Source organism: Otolemur garnettii, unplaced genomic scaffold (genome assembly GCF_000181295.1).
Source record: "Otolemur garnettii isolate 467f Iridium unplaced genomic scaffold, OtoGar3 scaffold00006, whole genome shotgun sequence".
Lineage (NCBI taxonomy): Eukaryota > Metazoa > Chordata > Mammalia > Primates > Galagidae > Otolemur > Otolemur garnettii.
The window spans coordinates 30,821,216-30,842,235 of NW_003852401.1; the positions used below are offsets into that span (position 1 = coordinate 30,821,216).

Sequence of the window (21,020 nt, forward strand, 5' to 3'; positions counted from 1 at the left end):
TTGCTGGATTCTGTTTGCTAGGATCTTGTTGAATATTTTCACATAAATATTCATTAGTGATATTGGTCTATAATTTTCTCTTCTTGTTGGGCCTTATCTTGGTTTGAGGATCAAGGTGGTGTTTGCTTCATAGAATATGTTGGGTGGTATTCCTCTTTTTTCTATATTTTGGAAAAGATTGAGTAATATAGGTACTAGTTCCTCTTTAAAGGTTTGGTAGAATTCTGATGTGAAGCCATCTGGTCCTGTGCTTTTCTTTTTAGGGAGATTTTGTATAGTTGATACTATTTCAGAACTTGATATAGGCCTGTTCCACATTTCCATTTCATTCTGGCTAAGTCTAGGAAGGTGGTATGCTTCCAAGTATTGGTCTATTTCCTTCAGATTTTGTATATCAGAAAATACAATTTCTTGTAATATTCATTAAGGATTTTTTGAATTTCTGAGGAATCTGTTGTTATTTCATCTTTACTGTTTCTGATTAATGAAATTAGAGATTTTACTCTTTTTTTCCTGGTTAGCTTAGTCAAAGGTTTATCTATTTTATTGATCTTTTCAAAAAACCAACTTTTTGATTTATTAATCTGTTGTATAATCCTTTTGTTTTCAATTTCATTTAATTCTGATCTAATTTTGGTTATTTCTTTTCTTCTGCTGGGTTTGGGATTGGAATGTTCTTCCTTTTCCAGTTGCTTGAGATGTCCCATTAAGTTAACTTCCTCTTTTTCTGTTCTCTTGAGGAAAAGGCTTGCAGTGCTATAAATTTCTCTCTTAGTACTGCCTGTGCAGTATTCCAGAGGTTCTGATAATTCATGTCTTCATTATTCTTTTGTTCCAAAAATATGGTAATTTCCTTCTTAATCTCATCTATGACCCAGTTTAATAACCTTAATAACCTTAATAACATAAGGTTATTTAGCTTCCATGTTTTTGTATGAGTCTGAAGATTCCTGTTGTTACTGAGTTCAACTTTTATTTCATGATGGTCTGAGAAGATGCAAGGAATAATTTCTATTCTTTTAAATTTGCTGAGGTTAGACATGTGACCTAAGATGTGATCAATCTTGGAGAATGTCCCATGGGCTGATGAGAAGAATGTGTATTCAGATTTGTTAGGATGAAATGTTCTGTAGATGTCTGTTAAATACAATTGTTGGATGGTTAAGTTTAAGTCTAAAATTTCTTTGCTTAGCTTCTTATTGGAGGATCTATCCAACACTGCCAAAAGAGTGTTAAAATCTCCAATTTTTATGATGCTGAAGGAAATCAAGTTGTTTATGTCTGTTAAAGTCTCTCTTATAAATTGAAGCAAATTCTGGTTGGGTGCATAAATGTTAATAATTGAAATCTCATCATGCTGAGTGTTACCCTTAAGAAATATGAAGTGACCATTCTTATCTTTCCTTACTTTTGTTGGTTTAAAGCCTATTGTATCTGAGAATAAAATTGCAACAACTGCTTTTTTCTGATTTCCAATTGTCTTAAATATAGATGACTATTTCTTCACCCTGAGATTATATTTATCTTTTAAGGTAAGATGAGATTCTGGTATGCTGCAGATATTTGGCCTGAGTTTTTATATCTAGTCAGTGAACCTGTGCATCTTTAGAGGGCAATTTAAGCCATTTACATTAATTATAAATATTGGTAAGCCTGGTAGAATTTTGGGTATTGAGTTTTTTGAAGGTCCAGTGGGCATTTTTAATCCTTTCACCACTGGAAGTTGGAATTTGATCAAGTTTCTGAGTGAGTTTACTTTTGTAGTGGAGAATTGTGCTGGTCATTATGGAGGATAGGTCTGAGAATGTCCTGGAGAGCTGGTTTAGTTATGGCAAATTTCTTTAACATGTGAATGTCATTAAAGTATTTAATTTCTCCAGTGAAACTCAGTTTCACTGGATACAGGATCCTGGGTTGAAAGTTCTTTTGTTTTAGGAGATTATATATAAGTTAATGAACACCCTCTTCTAGCTTGAAAGGTTTCAGCAGAGAGATCTGCAGTCATTCTAATGTTCTTCCCCTTGTAGGTTACTGTTTTCTTACATCTGGCTGCTTGCAGAATTTTCTCCTTCATTTTTACTTTGGTGAAGTTAATTATAATGTGCCTTGGAGATTTCTTATTCAGGTTGAGTCATGCTGGGGTTCTGAAACTGTCTGATACCTGAATTTCAGAATATCCTAGCATGTCTGGAAAGTTCTTCTTCAAAGAGCCTCTGTGCTTTTTGAAGCCACTTCGTTTCCTTTAAGAATTCTATAAGGTAAATATTAATAATTCTTTGAATTATCCCAGAGCTCTCTGAATGATCCATTTTTGCTCTCCACTTCTCTTCCTCTTTGAGTGTTTGGGAGTGTTCAGAAGCTTTGTCTGCAATGTCAGAAATCCTTTCTTCTGCCTGCTCCATTCTGTTACTAAGGGATTCTTCTGTATATCTCAGATCTTTGAGGGCTGCAGATTCTTGTCTCAATGTGTCAAAATCTTTGGTGATTTTGTCTTTGAATTCATTGAATTCTTGGGACAACTTTTGAAATTCTCCTTGAATTTATAATTCCAACTTTACCTCCATTCTATTAATCTTATTTGTAATCCAAATTCTGAATTCAATGTTTGACATCTCAGCCGTTTGTTTATGAATAGGATCTTCACTTGTGTCCACCATGTCATTCCTTGGGGGAGCTGATCTACTCTGGTTATTCATGTTACCAGAGTTTTTCTGCTGATTCTGTCTGATGAATATTTTACACCTTTTGGCTATCTGAGCAGATAAGGTGAAGTTGGGTGGGGGCTCTTGGAGTAGTGATTAACCAGCCCTTTGCCGAAAAGCTGGGACTGGTGTTTGTACCTTTTCCTCTAGAGGTTCACAAAGGACCCATACAGTGCTACGGCCTGAGACACTGGGGACCTGCTTGGTGTGGCGGGGCTAAGTGGCTCTGTCTTGTTTTCAGCTGGTCTCTGTCTTACCTTAGTGAATCAGTTACTCTGGGTTGAAGTCTCAGCTGTGGAGAAATACCAGTAATTAAGTCACCACCCCCACCCCCACCCTACAGGCAACAACTGGAAAAGGAATCAAACCTTCCCACAACTACACACCCAGGGTACCACTTTGGATAGTCCTTGAGTGATTGGCCCAGTTCAAGAGTTCCAAATCAATTGTCCCAGTCAGCACCAGTCTCAGGTGGGGAGTTCAAAAGGTCCCCAGCAACTAGATAGGAGGGGTCTGCTGGCAGCTCAAGTATGACTTGCTCTGGTGCTCCCCAGAGACCATTTTTGAGTTTAAAAACTGAACCATAACATTTGATTCATCTGAGGACAATGTGTTTGGATTTTTTTTTAAACCAAGTCTCATTCTCTTGCCCAGGCTTGGGTACCATGGCATCAGCCTCACTTGTAGCAAACTCAACTTTCTGGGTTCAAGTGACCCTCCTGCCTCAGCCTTCCTAATAGTTGGGACTACAGGCATCTGTCACGATGACCTGCTATTATTTAGTAGAGTTGGGGTCTCACTCTTGCTCTTGCTCAGGCTGGTCTTGAACTCCTGAGCTCAAGGGGTCTTCCTGCCCTGGCCTCCAGAATGCTAGGATTATAGACATGAGCCACTGTACCAGGCCAGAAATTTGTCACTCTTATCTAAGAGCACACCAACCCACAAACTGTTATAATTGAGCTACTTTATCCTGAGGACATGTGCCTAATATAATATTGTGCTACCAACCATACCATTGGCCTAATCACAAGTGCTAGGATAGCCTCAGGTTTTGAACAAGTGTCAAGTCTTACTCAAATCCTTCAACCATAGCTGGACTGAATTATTAAACCTTTGGGTGCTCATACAGGCTCTGTAAATGTTAACGCCGTCTTGCTTCAGTAGCATAAAGACCACCATCTGGGGTTCCATCATATTGCTATGGGGTCTATCAAATTCTTGTGCATTCCCAGGTGAATCAATATGAAGAAAATACTATAAAAATATTATTTTCTCTCTTGTGGGGCACATTTAATATGTAATTCTCATTCCCTTCTTTTCTAAGTTTTCCAAGTGTGGCTCATGTTCACAGTCATTAAGGAGTGAAATGCACCCCTTGTTCTCCAAGCAGGGAGGAAAGTGGAGGTAGCCCAAGGAGTAACTCCTGCAGAGAGAGGAAAGAAACAGCTTCTGTGGGTCCTGATCTGTCATTTCTTGAAGGGGATTTTGCTGTCATGACAGAAAATGGTTGACATAACTGTTATAGTAATGAGAAACTACTGTCTTAAATCAGTGACTTTTATACAAAATGTCATAAATCCCTCAGGCCTGGTGGGTGTCATTCATCTGGATATATGCTGCATGTCTGCCGTGTTCTTTCTGAGTTAAGACAGCAGATTGGCCTAGGGATTCATTTTTCTTGTCAAAAAAGGTACTGTAATTACTGTCCTGCCCTGATTAGTTTCACTTGTGATTTCACAACTATTTAATATTTTAGTCCACTGTGTTTCATATTGAAATTATTAAAAATTTAAATTTTTTTCCAGTTCTTTCATAGGCAGAGCCATTATCAAAATCTCTGCCCTATCACTACACTACCACTTTCTAAGTATTCATGCCTCAGACAGGGGTCAAGCCTGCTTCTGGTTAGTTCAAAGAGGCTTTAGAAAGTAAGTGATAGCAGTTTTTGAGGGTACAAAGATATTCACAAACTTTCCAGAGTTCCAGAAGCACAATAGCTATAAATCTATTATTCACCTTTAGGTCAACTCTGCCCAAATATTCCCTTCCTAACACCAGGAGATTGGTGAGGGACAGAGGGTGTGGTGTGGGGGAGGAGCAGGGAGGGTGCTATGTAAAATTAATAGCCTCATTCTGCACAAAGGTCCTCCCATTGGTAGTTCTATTATTTTATGAGGCATGAAGATCTGATGCCTGAGTATATCCATTTTTTTTCCAGAATCAAAATGGCATGGAGATTTTCTATGCCATTCCATTGGTTTGTGACTAGAGTCATTCAATTACTGCTTTAGGAATTGCTTAGAAGTAGAGGTTGTTTTATTTTATTTTATTTAGACAGAGTCTCAAGCTGTCACCCTGGGTAGAGTGCAATGGTATCACAGCTCACAACAACTTCAAACTCTTGGGCTCAAGTGATCCGTTTTTGCCTCTGCCTTCCAAGTAGCTGGGACTATAGGCACTTGGCCTGGCTATTAATAACCACAAGACCTGGATATTTATTGTTTTTGTTATTGTTGTTGTTGTTGCAGTTGTCATTGTTGTTTTAGCTGGCCCGGGCTGTGTTCGAACCTGCCAGCCTTGGTGTATGTGGCCAGTGCCCTATCCACTGAGCTATGGGCACCACCCAGAAGTAGAGGTTATTTACTCAGATGTTATTAAAGTCAACATTTATAGGTAATATCCATTTTGTTATGATTTGGCTGAATAATCAGAAAACCTTCATATTTATATGCTGTTTTTTTTTTCCAAAATAGACATCATGGGTTTCTGTAATGATATTTTTAAATGATAAAAACACATAATATCTGTATCATAGCAGGATGTAGAGGAGCAGCAGGAACATACTGTGAGAGAGAGGATGAATTTTGAGCATTGCTTCAACACTGCTTCATTTAGAGAGGTACCTGGCCAATCTGGTACCTTCTGGCCAATCTTTTTATATTTTCTCCCTCATTTCTCAGTGGATCAGATGTGAATAGCTTCCCTGACATGTGCATGTAACTAGAATCACATGGGGAATTAAACAAAAGAAGTTTTCATCTGCTTTGATCTCCTTGGAATAAAAGCATTTTATAAGGCCAAGGTATTACAGTGATTTTTAACTGATAGAATCAAGTCTGGATAAAGAATGAAGTGAGCCAACCTGGTGAGTGATTTAGGAACAAAGCTAAGACCAGCATGAAGATTCAGATTTCACTGTACCGGGACCTGTTTTTCTAGGTTATGGTTTTTGAGACAGTTGTCCCAAGTATCTATGTGATATTTAATTTGAAATTTATTTATCTATAGATCCATGCACAAATAATATGTGTGTACCTGTCTATGCATACAAACAAGCAACATACAGTTAGGTACAAATACATGGATCTAGGTTTTAAAGTATGTGCAAAATTATTGTTCTAAATTATTTTAGAATCGATTAGGTTATGTAACAGTGAAGCTCAACCTCAAAGTCTTAGTGGCTTACCAAAAGAACATGTCTAATGTGAGTTGGGGGAGAGCTCTGCTCTTAGAACTTAGCCTCTCATCAGAGACTCAGCCTGATGGCGTGTAACAGCAGCAGAGAGAGAAGAGAAGGAAGAACCATACAGCACTTTTATAGTTTCTACCCACAAGTGAGACACATCATTTCTATTCATATTTTATTGGCCAAAACAAGTGACAGAGTCATCTGATGTTTAGAAGGAAGTAAGCATAATCATCCAGGAATGTTGGTATTTGGGGATATAATCTAGTGTTTTGAAATTCTGACCCATCAGCTGTGCACATTTTTTGGTTCCATCTTCTCACTTGCTGTTCTGTAATGAAGGTATAATGTATTGTTTTAAATCGATCCTTTATTTAGAAAAAATAGTTTATCTTGCTACAAAGTCTTTGGTCAATTCACTGTGCTAAACAGATCATTCAGATCTGTTGTCTGGAGACCTAACAACAAGGCTACTCAAACCATGGCTAGGCTTCACTTTTCAAAGGAATGCGTTAACTTTGGATTGGCATGAGTTCAACTATTGCAGAAACTAACTTCTTCATCTAAATAAAAAATGTCTCTGTCCTCTTCCACATTTACAGTGGATTAAACAACTACTCTACATATCCAGGGAGTATAAAAAATTAATCTTAACTAGAAATGTTAAGAGCCTTATTATAGTTGAGGCAGGTTAAAAGAGAAGTCTTCACTTATAAAATAAGTGCACAGGTATCTTCTTTTTGGTTTTGGACTGACAAATTACTATTTTTATTGTTTCATGGTGCTAAGGAATTTTCTCATCCTAGAAAGTTGAAACTTATTTCATTGAAATAAATGAATTCAGCCATCAAATAAAGCTATCAAGTGACCTCACCTAAGTGGTTCCCGCCTAAAGTGGTATTTTAAAATACTTTTCGAATGTCAGCTACACAAAGCAGAGGATTTCTGGGACAGGCTAAAATAAGAGTAAGCAGATAAATTTAAGTGCTTGTGTGGAATTTTCACTTCAAAAACATATGAGCTAACTACAAATCATCGACAAGACATAGTATATTATTGAGCACCAATGCTGCTTTGCAATCAACTTTCAAGCACTACAGCTACAAAGACACAACTCTCAGCATCAGAAAAAGAAAATTTGTTTAAATGAAAAAAGCGATTTAATACAAATGTGCAGTTTGTTTGAACAGAATGAATGCTTAGCATAAAGGTCAAATTTATTTTTGCGACAGAATCTCAAGCTGTTGCCCTCCATAGAATGTCATGGCGTCACAGCTCACAGCAACCTCAAACTCCTGGGCTTAAGCAATTCTCTTTCCTCAGCCTCCCAAGCAGCTGGGACTATAGGCGCGTACCACAATGCCCAGTTATTTTTTTTTGTTGTAGTTGTCGTTGTTTGGCAGGCCCAGGCTAGATTCGAACCCGCCAGCTCCGGTGTATGTGGCTGGCACTCTAGCCACTGAGCTATAGGTGCCAAGCCAGAAGGTCAATTATTTTTTAAAAGTTATATTAGTAGATATGCTAACCAATTACTTGAATTTTAGGACAATTTAGAATTAGAAGAAAGAAGTAAAACAATTGGAATATATTGTTTACTGTGTTGTAGTTTAACTTTACTAATGACAGTACATATAGTTAGTTACAGCATCCTTTCTAGGAAAGAATTTTTGTTGGCAATAAGTAAACTAATGCAGGATATGGTAAAGTAGATTAATTAGGCTTACATATAAAAAGGGTTTATGTGATTGAATATATTGTCTGCCTTTGGAAACGAAGCATGATGTAAAATAAACAGGTGCAGTGTGACTTTGCCATGGGGTAGAGACTCAACATTGAGCAGAGCTCTGTTTTCTTTCTAGGATGGGCTCCTTCTTTGCTCCCAGCCTCCCCGGCATCAATATCCTCCGACTCCACACATCCATGTACTTCCAGTGCTGGGCCGTAATGTGCTGCAATGTTCCCGAGGCCCGAGTCTTCAAAGCTTCCAGATCCAACAACTTCTACCTGGGCATGCTCCTGCTCATCCTCTTCCTGTCCACCATGCCAGTCTTATACATGATCGTGTCCCTCCCACCGTCCTTTGATTGTGGCCCCTTCAGGTCTCTTGTCTTTGAATTTGACTTAGGCATAGTGTTTTATCAGGGGCAGAGATGGGAATGGCCACTCATTGTAGTGTAGAAGGTAATTTTTTGTCAAACAGTGGCACTTTGGACAATAGAAATTAGATCCTTTGAGAATTCAGTCTCATTATAAGACAAGGAGATTCTTGGCAAATTCCATCTATTTTCTCATTTGGAAATCACAAAAGGGAAATAATTTATGGTGCTCCAGGTTCTGCCTGGGTGAAATAAGAACAAAGAATCTGAGCTGTTTCCGCATTAGGGGGTAGTTAGGAGCAAGGTTTGGTGGCACTAGTCTGGGAGTGAGTTTTCCTGATGCTGGGCCATCACTTCCGGACATAGTCAGCTATTGCTCCCTCTCATGGGCACCACCACCTTAAAAAGATGCGCCACACTTTACCTAGGACATGGAATAATTATTAAATATCATAATGACTTACTGTAAAGTGGATCACACAATTTGTGATCCAAAATGCTACAGAACGTCCAACTGTTTATCTTTTCTGCTGTACACTAGAAGAATTAAGAGTTCTCTTGTCTTGGGCCACACACAGTTTATTTATTTATTTATTTTTTATTGAGACAGAATCTCACTTTGTGGCCCTCGGTAGAGTGCTGTGGCATCATAGCTCACAGCAACCTCCAAGTCTTGGGCTTAAGAGATTCTCTTGCCTGAGCTTTTCCAATAGCTGGGACTACATGCACCTGCCACGTGCCTAGCTTTTTTTTTTTTGTAGAGATAGGGTCTCATTCTGGCAAACTCTGGTCTCTAATTCCTGAGCTCAGGGAATCCACCCACCTGGGCCTCCCAGACTGCTAGGATTACAGGCATGAACCACCACACCCAGCCTGGGCCACACATTAAATACACAAATACTAATGAAAAAAAATTGATGAGCCAAAGAAAAGGTCCATGCATACTTTTCATGATATCCAACACCACAGATAAGCAAAGCAGTCATCAAATAACCTGCACATGGCCTGCAGGTTGGACACCCATGAATGCTGGCAGAAAAAACACTAAGGCTGTTCCTCATATATTTTCCCCAAGTATCATTCAAATGAGCAATCAAGAGTCCAGAAGGCTCTCTGATCCAAGTTGGAGATGTGTATTTCCATAGTTTTCTATGACAGAATTCTCTCTGTGGCACGCATCAGAAAGCAAAGTCCCTAGGATCCAGGGGATGAGATTTCATTCCCTCAGGGGCTTTAGAAATGAGTCTACCACAAGTCCCTCCAAGAATCTCTGCAGGATAAGTCACCAACCAGCATACACTTGAGCTATCGCAACTTTTCAGTGGAGGGAATGAGAAAGTAAAAAGCCGTGTGACTGACAAGCACGATGCTGTAAGGACCACATATAATTTCCCCTTTGTGCCGTCAAACCCAAGTAAATTTAATTAAAGTCAAAAGGTTCATTGTCCACAGACTAAGTATAAAAGAGGCATTTCCACTCCAGTAGTCTGTTATTGCTTTGCCAGAAAAGAAAGAAAATGGCCAGCTGATAAGCAAAGGAGCTGGAGTTCTGTCGTGCTCAGGAAATGATGTTGACAAGCTCTGTTCATTGCACTGTGTGGGGGTGTGTTTGCCAAGTGGGCTGAAATAAATAATGCAGACAGTGACATCTGGAGACTAAATATGAAATTACAGTCTTAAAAGAGACATTTGTTTTTAATAAATCCTTAATAAATCTCAAAATACAAATTTTTAGAGATAGGCAGTTCAAAGGTTTTAGTTAGTTGCAAATTACCTGCACAACTTAATATCTAGGACAAATTACCTGCACAACTTAATATCCATTTAAGGTGTGCATTTAATTTTTAGGTGTGCATTTAATTTTTTAATTGGAAGTTGATTCTTCTCAGTAAAATGTAGAAAAGGACCTTAGCTGTCTATGCCAGAAACCACACAGCACTATCACAGAGCTTGGCCATGCTTACATAGGCACATTCAGATTTAAAATACCACTGTGTTAGACACATACAATGGCTGCCCAAATACAGCTTTTTAAGCCCTGGCTCCTCTGGCTTTCCTTATATCACCTCGCGTTACTCTGATTTTTACTGAAAAGAACTTAGTTTATGTCTAAGGCCTAGTGTCTGACTTTAATCAAAAGTTTCCTAATTGACAAATGTAGGCAAAATTACTACATATAATATCATTATTTCATAATCAAGGAGTGCTGAGAAAATGGTATGTCTGTGCTATTTATTCATTTATTTTTGAGACAGAGTCTCACTATGTTGCCCTCAGCAGAGTGCTGTGGCATCATCGCTCACAGCAACCTCAAACTCTTGGGCTTAAGCGATTCTCTTGCCTCAGCCTCCCAAGTAGTTGGGACTGCAGGCACCTGACACAACATCTGCTATTTTTTGGTTGTAGTTGTCATTGTTGTTTGGCAGGCCCAGGCTGGATTCTAACCTGCCAGTTCTGGTGTATGTTGCTGGTGCCCTAGCCACTGAGGTACAGGTGCCAAGCCTTTCTGTGCTATTTAGATAGATTATTTTCATGTCAGTTTTATTGATTTGGAGTTAGGTGTTTTTCTTAGTAGTTTAGCTGACTTGTAGAGCTTGGTGACAGAGCATTTTCGTCTCTCTGAGTCCAGGACACAGTAGGGTGCTGGTCTATAATTCTGATGAATGGTGAATGATGTCTCTTACTGTGCACCCAGCACTAGAGGACATGCAGAGAAACCCACGTCCTGAGCATTGACTCTAGTCCTCTGGTGCTCACAGGCCAGTGGAAAGACAGGCAGGTCTTCTCATTCACTCTTCTCATCCAGAGGGGACAGAGCTTTGTCGCAGCCAACCTATCAATTCATGGTGGTGACACATCCCTGGAATGTACAGTCACAGACAGCTGGAAAGGACTTCTGAGAATATTGTGAAATGCACACTTTGGCTAACATGGCAGGAGAAGGGATTGCCAGGAACTGGGAGTTGCTTCTATAACGTGTGTATAATTTGGAGGGCTGGACTCCTTTCTTCAGTAAGATCCTGACCTGGAAAATGTACCCAAGAACCCCCAGGGTTTGTTTGTGAAGCAAAATATGTACCTGTGTAGTCCATTGACTCCTGACAAAACACTTGTAGTCACTCCTGGCTTATTGTAAAACAGTATTAGATCAGGAGAAAAAAGACATCTGATTTGGTACTTGTGGGTCATCTTTATTTAGCAATTGAAAATGTTTAAGGGTTGAAAAACGAAAGCAAAACCAAACATTATATTAAATGTTACCACTGAATTTATTCCAATGATGCATACAGTTGTGTGAAACCCAATCCAAAATCTCTGAAAATTACATCTTTTCATAGAATAAACATGTATATATGGAAAAAATAACTTGGCCTAATGGGTATTGCAGGACAATTCTGGATATTCTGTACCTAGTTAAGACATCGTGTTCTCATTTCTCTAGTTTATAAGAACTTCTTCTTACATTAACGGGTCTTAGCAGCGGAGCTGAGCTGGTGCTCATTAAGGCCTGTGTAGGGAGCAACACAGAGAGAAACGAGCTCATCACTTGTGTGGTTGCCTATTAAAGTCTCTGATCAGGAGGCTTTGTGGAGAATGATGGAATCCATCGTGTGGAGAGAGATATTAGATTATTTATAGATTTTGTTCTGATAGGCCGTTCAGTCCTTGGGTTCATTTCCAAGACTGAGTGCCCTATTCACTCAGCCCAAAGAGAGCCCTCTCTTGAGGAGCAGAGGCAGATGTTGGAACTATGTACAAATGCATTTCAATCAAAATCTTAGAAATACAGTTTTAAAAATCTCCTGAAGCTGTGGTTAATTTCCTATCTGCTTTGACTATATATTTATGTGGTCGCATTTCTCATATATAATCCATTACGGTGACAATGAGTCACAATACCGGGAGTTGGAGCTAAACGTCGGATTCCTAACCTGAAGGAGGGCGTGAGCAGTACTGGGGGAAGATTTCTGGTTTTCTTGCTGTCCTCATGGTTTTTCTTATGTTCATAATAAAGTCCCCCCCTCCTTTTTCTTTCCAGTGGCAAAAATAGAATGTTTGAAGTCATTGGAGAGACCCTGGAGCATGATTTCCCGAGCTGGATGGCGAAGATTCTGAGACAGCTTTCTAACCCCGGCCTGGTCATTGCTGTCGTCTTGGTGATGGCGTACGTGCTTTCTCTACTCTAGAAAGAGCCTCTGTGATGTTCTTCTGGCTTCTTTTAAGTTTTGTCTTTTCCAGCTCTCTCACTGGAGGGCTGCGCTGTAACCTCACCACATTCAACACAGATTCCATGGTGGTGAGAGGCTGAAATCCATGAACCACGTTCTGATCCTGTTGGATGCAATTCACAGCCATCTGCATCTGCCTCTGCTTGCCGGGATTATAAGATTTGTTCCCAAGTAACCAAAATGATTATCTGTAAACAACTAAAGCAAGGGACACATAAATGCTAAATACTAAATCTAATCAGCACATGGAGCTTCCCCCAAACCCGGCCCCACCTCTTGTTCCACAGAACAGATGGCTGTGAATATACAGAAATAATGAGCCTCTAAGTTAATATTCCCCTTGGGGGCTCTAGAGGCTGTATTTTAGGGGCCAGTGGCTTAAGGGGTCTAAAAATCATCCTGTCTCCTGGTTCTTAGAGGGCTGTATATCCATGGCAATAGAATCAGAGGATGGGAGGGTCTTGGGAAGTCCCTGAGTGAGTCTCTCTCTCAAAGTCAGAAGCAATTTCCAAAGGGGGACTTGGAGGAAGACTTTTGTTCCCACATAACTTTCATTGGTTTGTGACTCTTGGCCACTATGGACAAACTTACATTCTAAGTAAAAATATATCCTTGCTGTGGAAGAGCCCAGAACAGGGCCCTGCCCTTGCTTTCAGCCCCTGAGCACCTCCTAACAGAAAGTATAGAGCTGGCCCTGCTCTCAGTCAAGGAGGGCAGCTATCAAACCACCCTCAGGGATGCTTTAGGGACGGAGTTGATGCAAAGGGTTGGGTTTGTCTAAATAAAAGTCAAAGGAGGAAACGTCAGGGAGGAAAATCCCCGTGGTCTGAAGTAAAGGAGCTGGGACTCTGACCCACTCACTGTTGCCATTACAGCCACTGTGACAGTCACAAGCTACATAAGGTAATGAGGGCCAGGGTCATCTTCCTCATTTCATAGGTTGCAAAACTGATTTACAGGAAGGAAGTGATTTTCCTAGGTGAGACAGATAGAAGGATGGTGATATCAGAGTTAAAGTAGATCCTTTGGTAGTAAATCTAATTCCCATTCTTCCACACTACAATGTCCTCTATGAGGGTAAGTTAATAATAGGACAGTTAGACAGTCAATTAGGTTCCTATTATATATTACAGAACCTTGATCTTGGGTGGTACTAAGAATCTGATAGTAAATCTCTGGCACAGACACACAGGAAAATGACCTGCCAGATGCAGTGGGTTTCCCCAGCTGGCCTTTAAAGTGATTTTCTTTATCCATCTTTTCATGGGACTGTGGCTTCTGAGAGCAGGTGAATAAGTATCCTCTGGCCTTCAAGAGTCAAGACCTTTTAGGAGTATAAATGGGATCTTATTTAAAAAGCACACTCATAACATAAATGGCACATTTAGTAACTATATCCTTAGTTGATTGAGAGGCAGATTGGTTTGTAAGCAAAGGAGCAGCATTGTCCCAATGCCACTATGGAAAGATTAATTGTCTTAAGAGAGTAGAAAAGGAACTGACCCTGCCTTTGTTCCAGGCACCGTCTACACACTGAGTCCTTTAATTCCTACAACAATCTTAAGCAGTTTTGGCTTCATTAATCTTATTACCTATAGCATATTAAAGATCTGTCCCTAGTCAAGTGACTAATATGTGGAATTCAAACTCATGTCTTCTATTCCCAGTTCCTATTTCCTTCACTCACTTGCTGCACCAGACAGGAACATTCCAGGGTTGGTGGGAACATCAGAAGGGTTGGAAGCTGTGTGGTGGAGATGGTAGAGACTTAGAGTCTGCATGTTTTTCATAGCAGGCCGGAGAGCAGACATTCTATGCCAAGAGGAAAAATTGAGAACCTAGTGTATGTGCCGATATAAGGATTTGGAGATGTAAAACCATTCTTAGTTTAGGGGCTTTACAAAACAGTTTAGGAGCCAGATTTGGCCTGGACGCCCTCATTTGCTGGCCCTTGATCTGGACAACCTGGAACAAACCTGGCAGCACGTATGGGTCAAATAGGTGTCCTGAAAAGTGGATGTTAGTTCTGAGGTTCTGGCTGAAAATTTCAATTAGTTATTGATGTGATTTTCTAAAATCCCGAGATCTCATCTTTTACTTTATGCAATTGGCTTGACTTTTTATTACCTTTAATTAGAGAATATTACAAGCATTTTGAATTTCCCCAAAGGATCATATCAGATCAGCTTGAATGGTTTTTGAGTATCTAAGTAGAGTTCAGGTTCATTCTCTGGAGACTAGAAAATGATTTGTGAGAAATATTCATTTAATGTGTATTAATAGAAAAACATGTGGACAGAGAATTCCAGAATTGGAAATGACTTATGAGATTTTTTTAGTTCATCTTCCAAATCCCAGAACTTTTGTGAGAAAAAAACACACATATAGGCTCAGTGCCTGTTGCACAGTGGTTACAGTGCCAGCCACATGCACCAAGGCTGGTGGGTTCGAGCCCAGCCTGGGTCTGCTAAACAACAATGACCACTGCAACAAGAAAATAGCCAGGTATTGTGGCAGGCACCTGTAGTCCCAGCTACGAGGGAGGCTGAGGCAAGAGAATTGCTTAAGCCTAAGAGGTTGAGGTTGCCGTGAGTTGTGATGCCATGGCACTCTCCTGAGGTCGACATAGTGAGACTCTGTCTCAAAACAAACAAACAAACAAAAACACACAAATAAGCGCATTTATACATATACATGTATTGAACGCTTACTGCATGCCAGCAAACACCTGGATGCTTTCATGTGTAGAATTCTAGTCAAACTCCTGTCACTTATATAAGAAATAAACCCAGCTACATCATATCAGTAATTGTGTTGCTAGTGCCAGGTGTCTCTTAAAGGATAATATCTGCCGTGTTGTGGAGTAGAGGGATGTCTTCAATGTCTAGTGATTTGCAACAAAGTGTAATATCAGTTACCTTTATATTTTTACTGTTTTTTCTTTGTTCATTTTGCCTTAAGTAAAGATAAGCATATTTGTTTTTGCAGAATTGTCAGCTGCAATTTTCTCTACCTAGAATGTAAATGGCATTTGAAATCCAAGAATATTCTTTTATAAAATATTTTCTTATTTATGGAGGAAGAAATGGAAACAATATATCAGATCCAGTGGGCAAAAACCCCATACTAATTACCTATGCCTATAAGGGTTACAGTCTTAGTTGTAAAGGCCATAGAATGAAATTTATGGCAGAAAGTCATTTTCCTTTTTCTTCAACATATTTCCTAAGTTTTAGTAGATTTTTCCATTCTCCTGGATGCCCTGCCGTCAGTTTGAAATGTTACTTTCAATTATACTTTAAATCCATGTTAATATATTTCCAAGCAGCAGCGGCTGACATCAGGCCGTGTGAATGGCAGAGAGAGCACCAGGCTTTGAGGCCTGGCTTCATCCCTGCATCATTCTGAGGGCGCTTCCTTCCCTCTTTGGACCTCAGTTGTTCACCTATAAAATAAGACATTTAGAGTAGAAAATAATCTTAACATTCATTCCCAGGCTAACATCCTATGATTTAGTTAATCTAAATTTAAGAAGAAACTGGAGGAACTAAAAAATACCAAAAACGTTATTTTTTTTTTTTAATTCAGTTTGACCATTTATTATCTCAACGCTACTGCCAAGGGCCAGAAGGCAGCAAATCTGGATCTGAAAAAGAAGATGAAACTGGTAGGATACAATTTATTTCACTGACATATCATCTTGATTCATAGAGATAAGTAACAGGAAATACCAGGAAAGTCTAATTTTCTTCTTCTTCTTCTTCTTTTTTTTTTTTTTTTTTTTTCCACGTAGCAAGCTTTGGAGAACAAAATGCGAAACAAGAAAATGGCAGCTGCACGAGCAGGTTGGAGATGTTTCTGTTTGCCATTTTTATTTTTGTACAAACACTATGCTCTTCCTTTTTGTTTCTTCTGGGGCGCTGGACAGTGAGTGGCAATGCTGCCCAATCCTTTCCATCACCTTTGTAGTGTTTCTTAGGCATCAATCCCACCCAGAGGTTTGGTTGTTTTCCAGTGGGAGACTAAAAAGAGAAAGGAAAATTTAGAAATATAAACTTAGCAGTAGTGATGATAATAATAAAAAAACCCTGACCTTGAAAATTAGCAGTTTTAGATGAAAACACCCATATAGTCATATGCAAATATATGTAAATGCAGCATCTTTCTTGCCCACTATGACCCTTTCTCCACCCAGGATACATTGAGAAGATTTCAGAGGGTCCTCTGAGCTTACTATTATTATCAGAAACCTTTTCTTTTTTTTTTCTTTTTCCTTTTTCTTTTTCTTTTTTTTTATTAAATCACTGCTATGCACATTAATGCAGTCATGGGGTACAATAGAAGCCTTTTCTAATCCATTAAACTTTCCTTTTTCTTTTTTAGCCCCCCTTAATTTTTAAAATATTAGAATAAAGCAGGCTTTTATTTGCTAAAAATTAATAATATGCTTTGAATTCCCCATGGAAAAGTTATGCATGAGGACTTTAATAAGAAATCTCTGCCAACTCTTCCTTCACTTCTAACTTTAAAACTCTTTATATTAGTAGGTCTTTTTTCTCCCATGTAAGTAATAAAAAACTCAGCTCAAATTGGTCTAATTAAAACTGAGAAATTTACTAGTCCACACAATTGCAGGGGAGTGATGTGTCTGTGTGGCTTCAGGCCACTTTCTATCCTACGTTTAGAACATGGGCAGGACTGAGCTGGTTTCTCCCTCAAGACTAACTCCTTTGGCGCTGGCTGATCTTCATGGCACCAGGAATGGATGCCACAACTTTCAATGCTGTATGCTTAGACTGTAATACCCAGAGGAAGACAGAATCTGACTATGAGAAGCTCTCTTGGAGGAGCATGGGGACTTCCTTTTTAGAAATTCCCCGGTGTCTCTTTCTTTTACATTCACCCCAAATGTGTCCTTCCTTGGACCAGTCCTCGTCTGGGCAATGTAGTGCCATGAGTTGCTGAAGCCGGTCAGGACCCAGCCTTGGAGCTGGGATTGTCACCTTTCCTGAAGTGTGGGAAATGCACTGGGAAGGGCCTATCTACCTAAGAGAAGGGGAAGGGGAGGCTGGGTGGTGCCAAACAACAAATGTTCCGCACATTTCTTCATGCTTAGCCCTTTTATTTTTTCCTTCTTTTCTATCTGGCATGCAGAAGTGCAAGGTCAACTGCTGATTGCGTAATACACTATCACAATGATTGACGGTTATCTTTTACTCTTTTTATAAAACTTTTTTTGAAATCAGTGCTACTGGTGCAAATAGCTATTATGTAATTCTACAGAGTTTATTATGAAAAACAGGTTCTCCTTTTACCTCCTACACCATTTTGCCCTCTTTGCCTCTCCCACACCCAACTACCCAAACGCAAATACAGTAGAACCTCCACAGCTGACCACCTCCCTGCATTGGTCACCTCTTCAAGTTGACCTTGTTTTCATAGACCAGACATGCACCACATGTACGTGATCAGCACAGTAGACCTAGTTTTTTATGATGATCACCTCTGTATGGTGACCGATTTGTTAAATCCCTGGAACGGTCGATTTACAGAGGTTCTAATGTATTTGCATCATTTTGAGTTTATTCTTTAGGTATTTCTCTCTAATATTTTGTTGTTAAATTCTTGACTTTTGATTCAGTATTATTTATTAGAATTAACCACAATAGAGACAAAGATTTAGCTGTTTTTTGTATGTTTTCACCAATCTCTCCACACAGTCTGCCTAGTTAGTTATATTATTACTTTGGGGAGGACAATGCACATTTTTATGGAAACATGGTGTTTCCATAGCTTCATTGCACGTATGTTGGAAACTGACTGCTTGTGCATGTTTTCCGTTTTCTCAGTATTCATAATTGTCTCTTTTTTAAACGTTCTCATTTTTCAGTGATTCAATCTTCAAATCTCTAATTTATTAAATAATGCTGTTGATATATTCAAACATACTGCATTTTCTTTCCATTTCATTTCCTTGGAGAAATCTCTCCCAGAACCTCACGTGGTTCCCCTCTCGTGTCTGGTGCACAGCCGCCTCCTCTGATTTCCTTTCACCTCCGTCCACCAGCATCTCTGTCACTCTGTTCTGTTTTCTGTTTCCTCCAACTTCTACATTCTTCGTTTGTTCACATGCTTTAGAGAAGAAGAGATACCTGAGAGGTAAATTTTCTGAGACCTTGCATATCTAAAACTGTCCTTCTTTTAATCTCCCTTTCACTAATAGTTTGGGTGTGTAAAACACCCATCCAATTAGATTAAACAATTAAAAAGAATCTTTCTTGAGAATAATATTGCTTCAGAAACTTCCTACATTCCAGAATTGCTGGTGGGAAGTGAAGACCCAGTCTTTCTAGAGTTACTTTTATTTATTTATTTATTTAAGGCAGAGTCTCACTTTGTTGCCTGGGGCTAGAGTGCAGTGGTGTCATCACAGCTCCCAGAAACCTCAAACTCCTAGGGTCATGCAATCCTCCTGCCTCGGCTCCAGTACAGCTGGGACTTGGGTGCCCCCCACAATACCTGGCTTTTTTTTTTGTAGAGACAGGCATCTTGATCTTGATTAGGCTGGTCTCCAACTCCTGACCTCAAGCAATTCTCCTGCCTCAGCCTCCCACAGTGCTGGGATTACAGGCGTGAGCCACTGCTCCTGTCCTTTTCTCTGAAATTATGTTGCTTCTCATCTTTTTCCTTTGCTGGTTTATGATTTCCACTTGTTAGAATTAATAAGTCACTTATCACTACTCTGTCTGCCTTCCAGCTTCTAGTATTTGACATCACTATTGTCTCCTCTGCTGTTCTGCCCTTGCTTATAGGCACTTCCCACCCTCTACCCCCACCCCACCCCCCACCCCCATCCCCTAATTATCTTGACTTTCATGTCTGGGAAAGAGCAAACTTTCAATCTAACCTATTTACCTCCACAGCCTAAGCGAATCTTTGTATCTCCCACACTAAAAGGAGCCTTGGTTCTATTTCCATCTTAACTCTGTTCTTTGCATAGTGCTTACCTGGGTACCATGATTAGGTGGAGCCTGGGATGGATTCCACCTGAAGGGGAGTTGGTTAGTATTGTCCAGTCTATGCAGACGATGAGGTAGCAGAATCATGGTCATCACACACGGGCAGTGTTTTTGTATAATTTAATACTATCGAATTAGCGCTTAAAATGGTGAGTGAAAAATTGTGACTTCTAATTCTAGTTCAGGTTCATTGTTATCTTTATTGCTTTCGATAATGATAAAATGGTATAGCATGCTATTTATCTGATTTTTCCCACAATGTATACAATCACTCAGTGAACGCCTACTGAATAGCCACTGGACAATGAGGAACTCTTTTATTGGAAAGATTTGGAAGAAATAAATGCCATTTTAAAAGGCAGAACTTTCATTCTCCTTTAGAATTTGTAAGGACTTTGCTGAATAAAAAATATGGGCGATATTTTGAATATAAATATTTGGCAAAGTTTGGCAGGTTTTGATGTCAGGCTGCCTCATGCAGATCACCGAGCACACGGAAGGCTCGGTTTTCGTTTGCCTCTTTGTCTCTGCCCAACCCCCACCTTTTACTGTTGTATTTATTTTGGAACAGCTGCAGCTGCTGGTGGCCAGTAACTTCATAGGCATCCTGGGGCCCAGAAGTACTCTCCGCCTTGCCGTTGAAAAGTGATGTGTTATGCCACGGCCCAGAGAACAAGTGCTGTAAATAACTGATGGATTATCAAGGTCATGCTGTCAATCAAGGCATCATCAATCCTACTTGGACAAGAAGAGTCTCCGTTTTATTTCAAATTAAGAATTTGTTTCTTCACCACCACTTTATCCCCTCCTCTATGTCCTTGACACTTTTCCTAACAATTTCGGTTTAAAAATGAATGTGTTCCAGCCGTATAGGTTCTTGGTTTAGTTGGTAGGTTAATTTAAAAACCATTTACTCAAAACTTTCATCATTCCTCTCATCTTAGCTTTCTTGAACTGGTGGCAGGAATATTCTGCCTTCTTTTTTCCTCTAATTTCAGAAATACCCGCATAAAGTACTCATTGTAATCTTTCCCTAACTCACGTTTTGGCAACTAACATTTATTTATTTTCTCTTTTTTTTCTACCTATCTGCCCATCTATGTCCCCCCCCCCCCAAAAAATATACACTCAAAATCTTTGTAGTTTCTGCTGGATTCAGTATAATATAGGAAAATTCCAAGGTGAATTGGGGCTTGATTGGCACTGGATTGAAGATCTCCCAGCTTCTGAGGTACATGGGTCTTAGACAATTCAACTTTTTATAAATTGAAAGGAAAAAAAAAGGGAAAAAAAGACACTATAAATAACTGCTGCTTCATCACAGAATGCTCATTTGACTCCTGGTGATTATTTCCTCTGTGTTTAGCTTATAATAGTCTGTAATTTTTTGTTGTTGTTAAGGTTAGGAAAAGACACTTTTATTGGGGACGTTAGTTTATAGATGTGTTTAAGCATTATTATTTATTTAAAGTTTGAATCAGCTTTAAATAGTAACGCTCAGTGCCCCC

General features: G+C 39.5%; 1 protein-coding gene across 1 annotated transcript in view; it reads left to right on the forward strand.

Annotated features, from left to right (window-relative positions):
• Nucleotides 1-20,106, forward strand: part of TMC1 (transmembrane channel like 1) — a 175,877-nt gene extending 155,771 nt beyond the window's left edge. The window contains exons 16-20 of the mRNA XM_003783047.1: nucleotides 8,028-8,267; nucleotides 12,304-12,429; nucleotides 16,082-16,160; nucleotides 16,287-16,338; nucleotides 20,084-20,106. Of these exons, the coding sequence (XP_003783095.1) occupies nucleotides 8,028-8,267; nucleotides 12,304-12,429; nucleotides 16,082-16,160; nucleotides 16,287-16,338; nucleotides 20,084-20,106 (520 nt within the window). The remainder of the gene's footprint in view (nucleotides 1-8,027; nucleotides 8,268-12,303; nucleotides 12,430-16,081; nucleotides 16,161-16,286; nucleotides 16,339-20,083) is intronic.
• The last annotated feature ends 914 nt before the right edge of the window (nucleotides 20,107-21,020 follow it).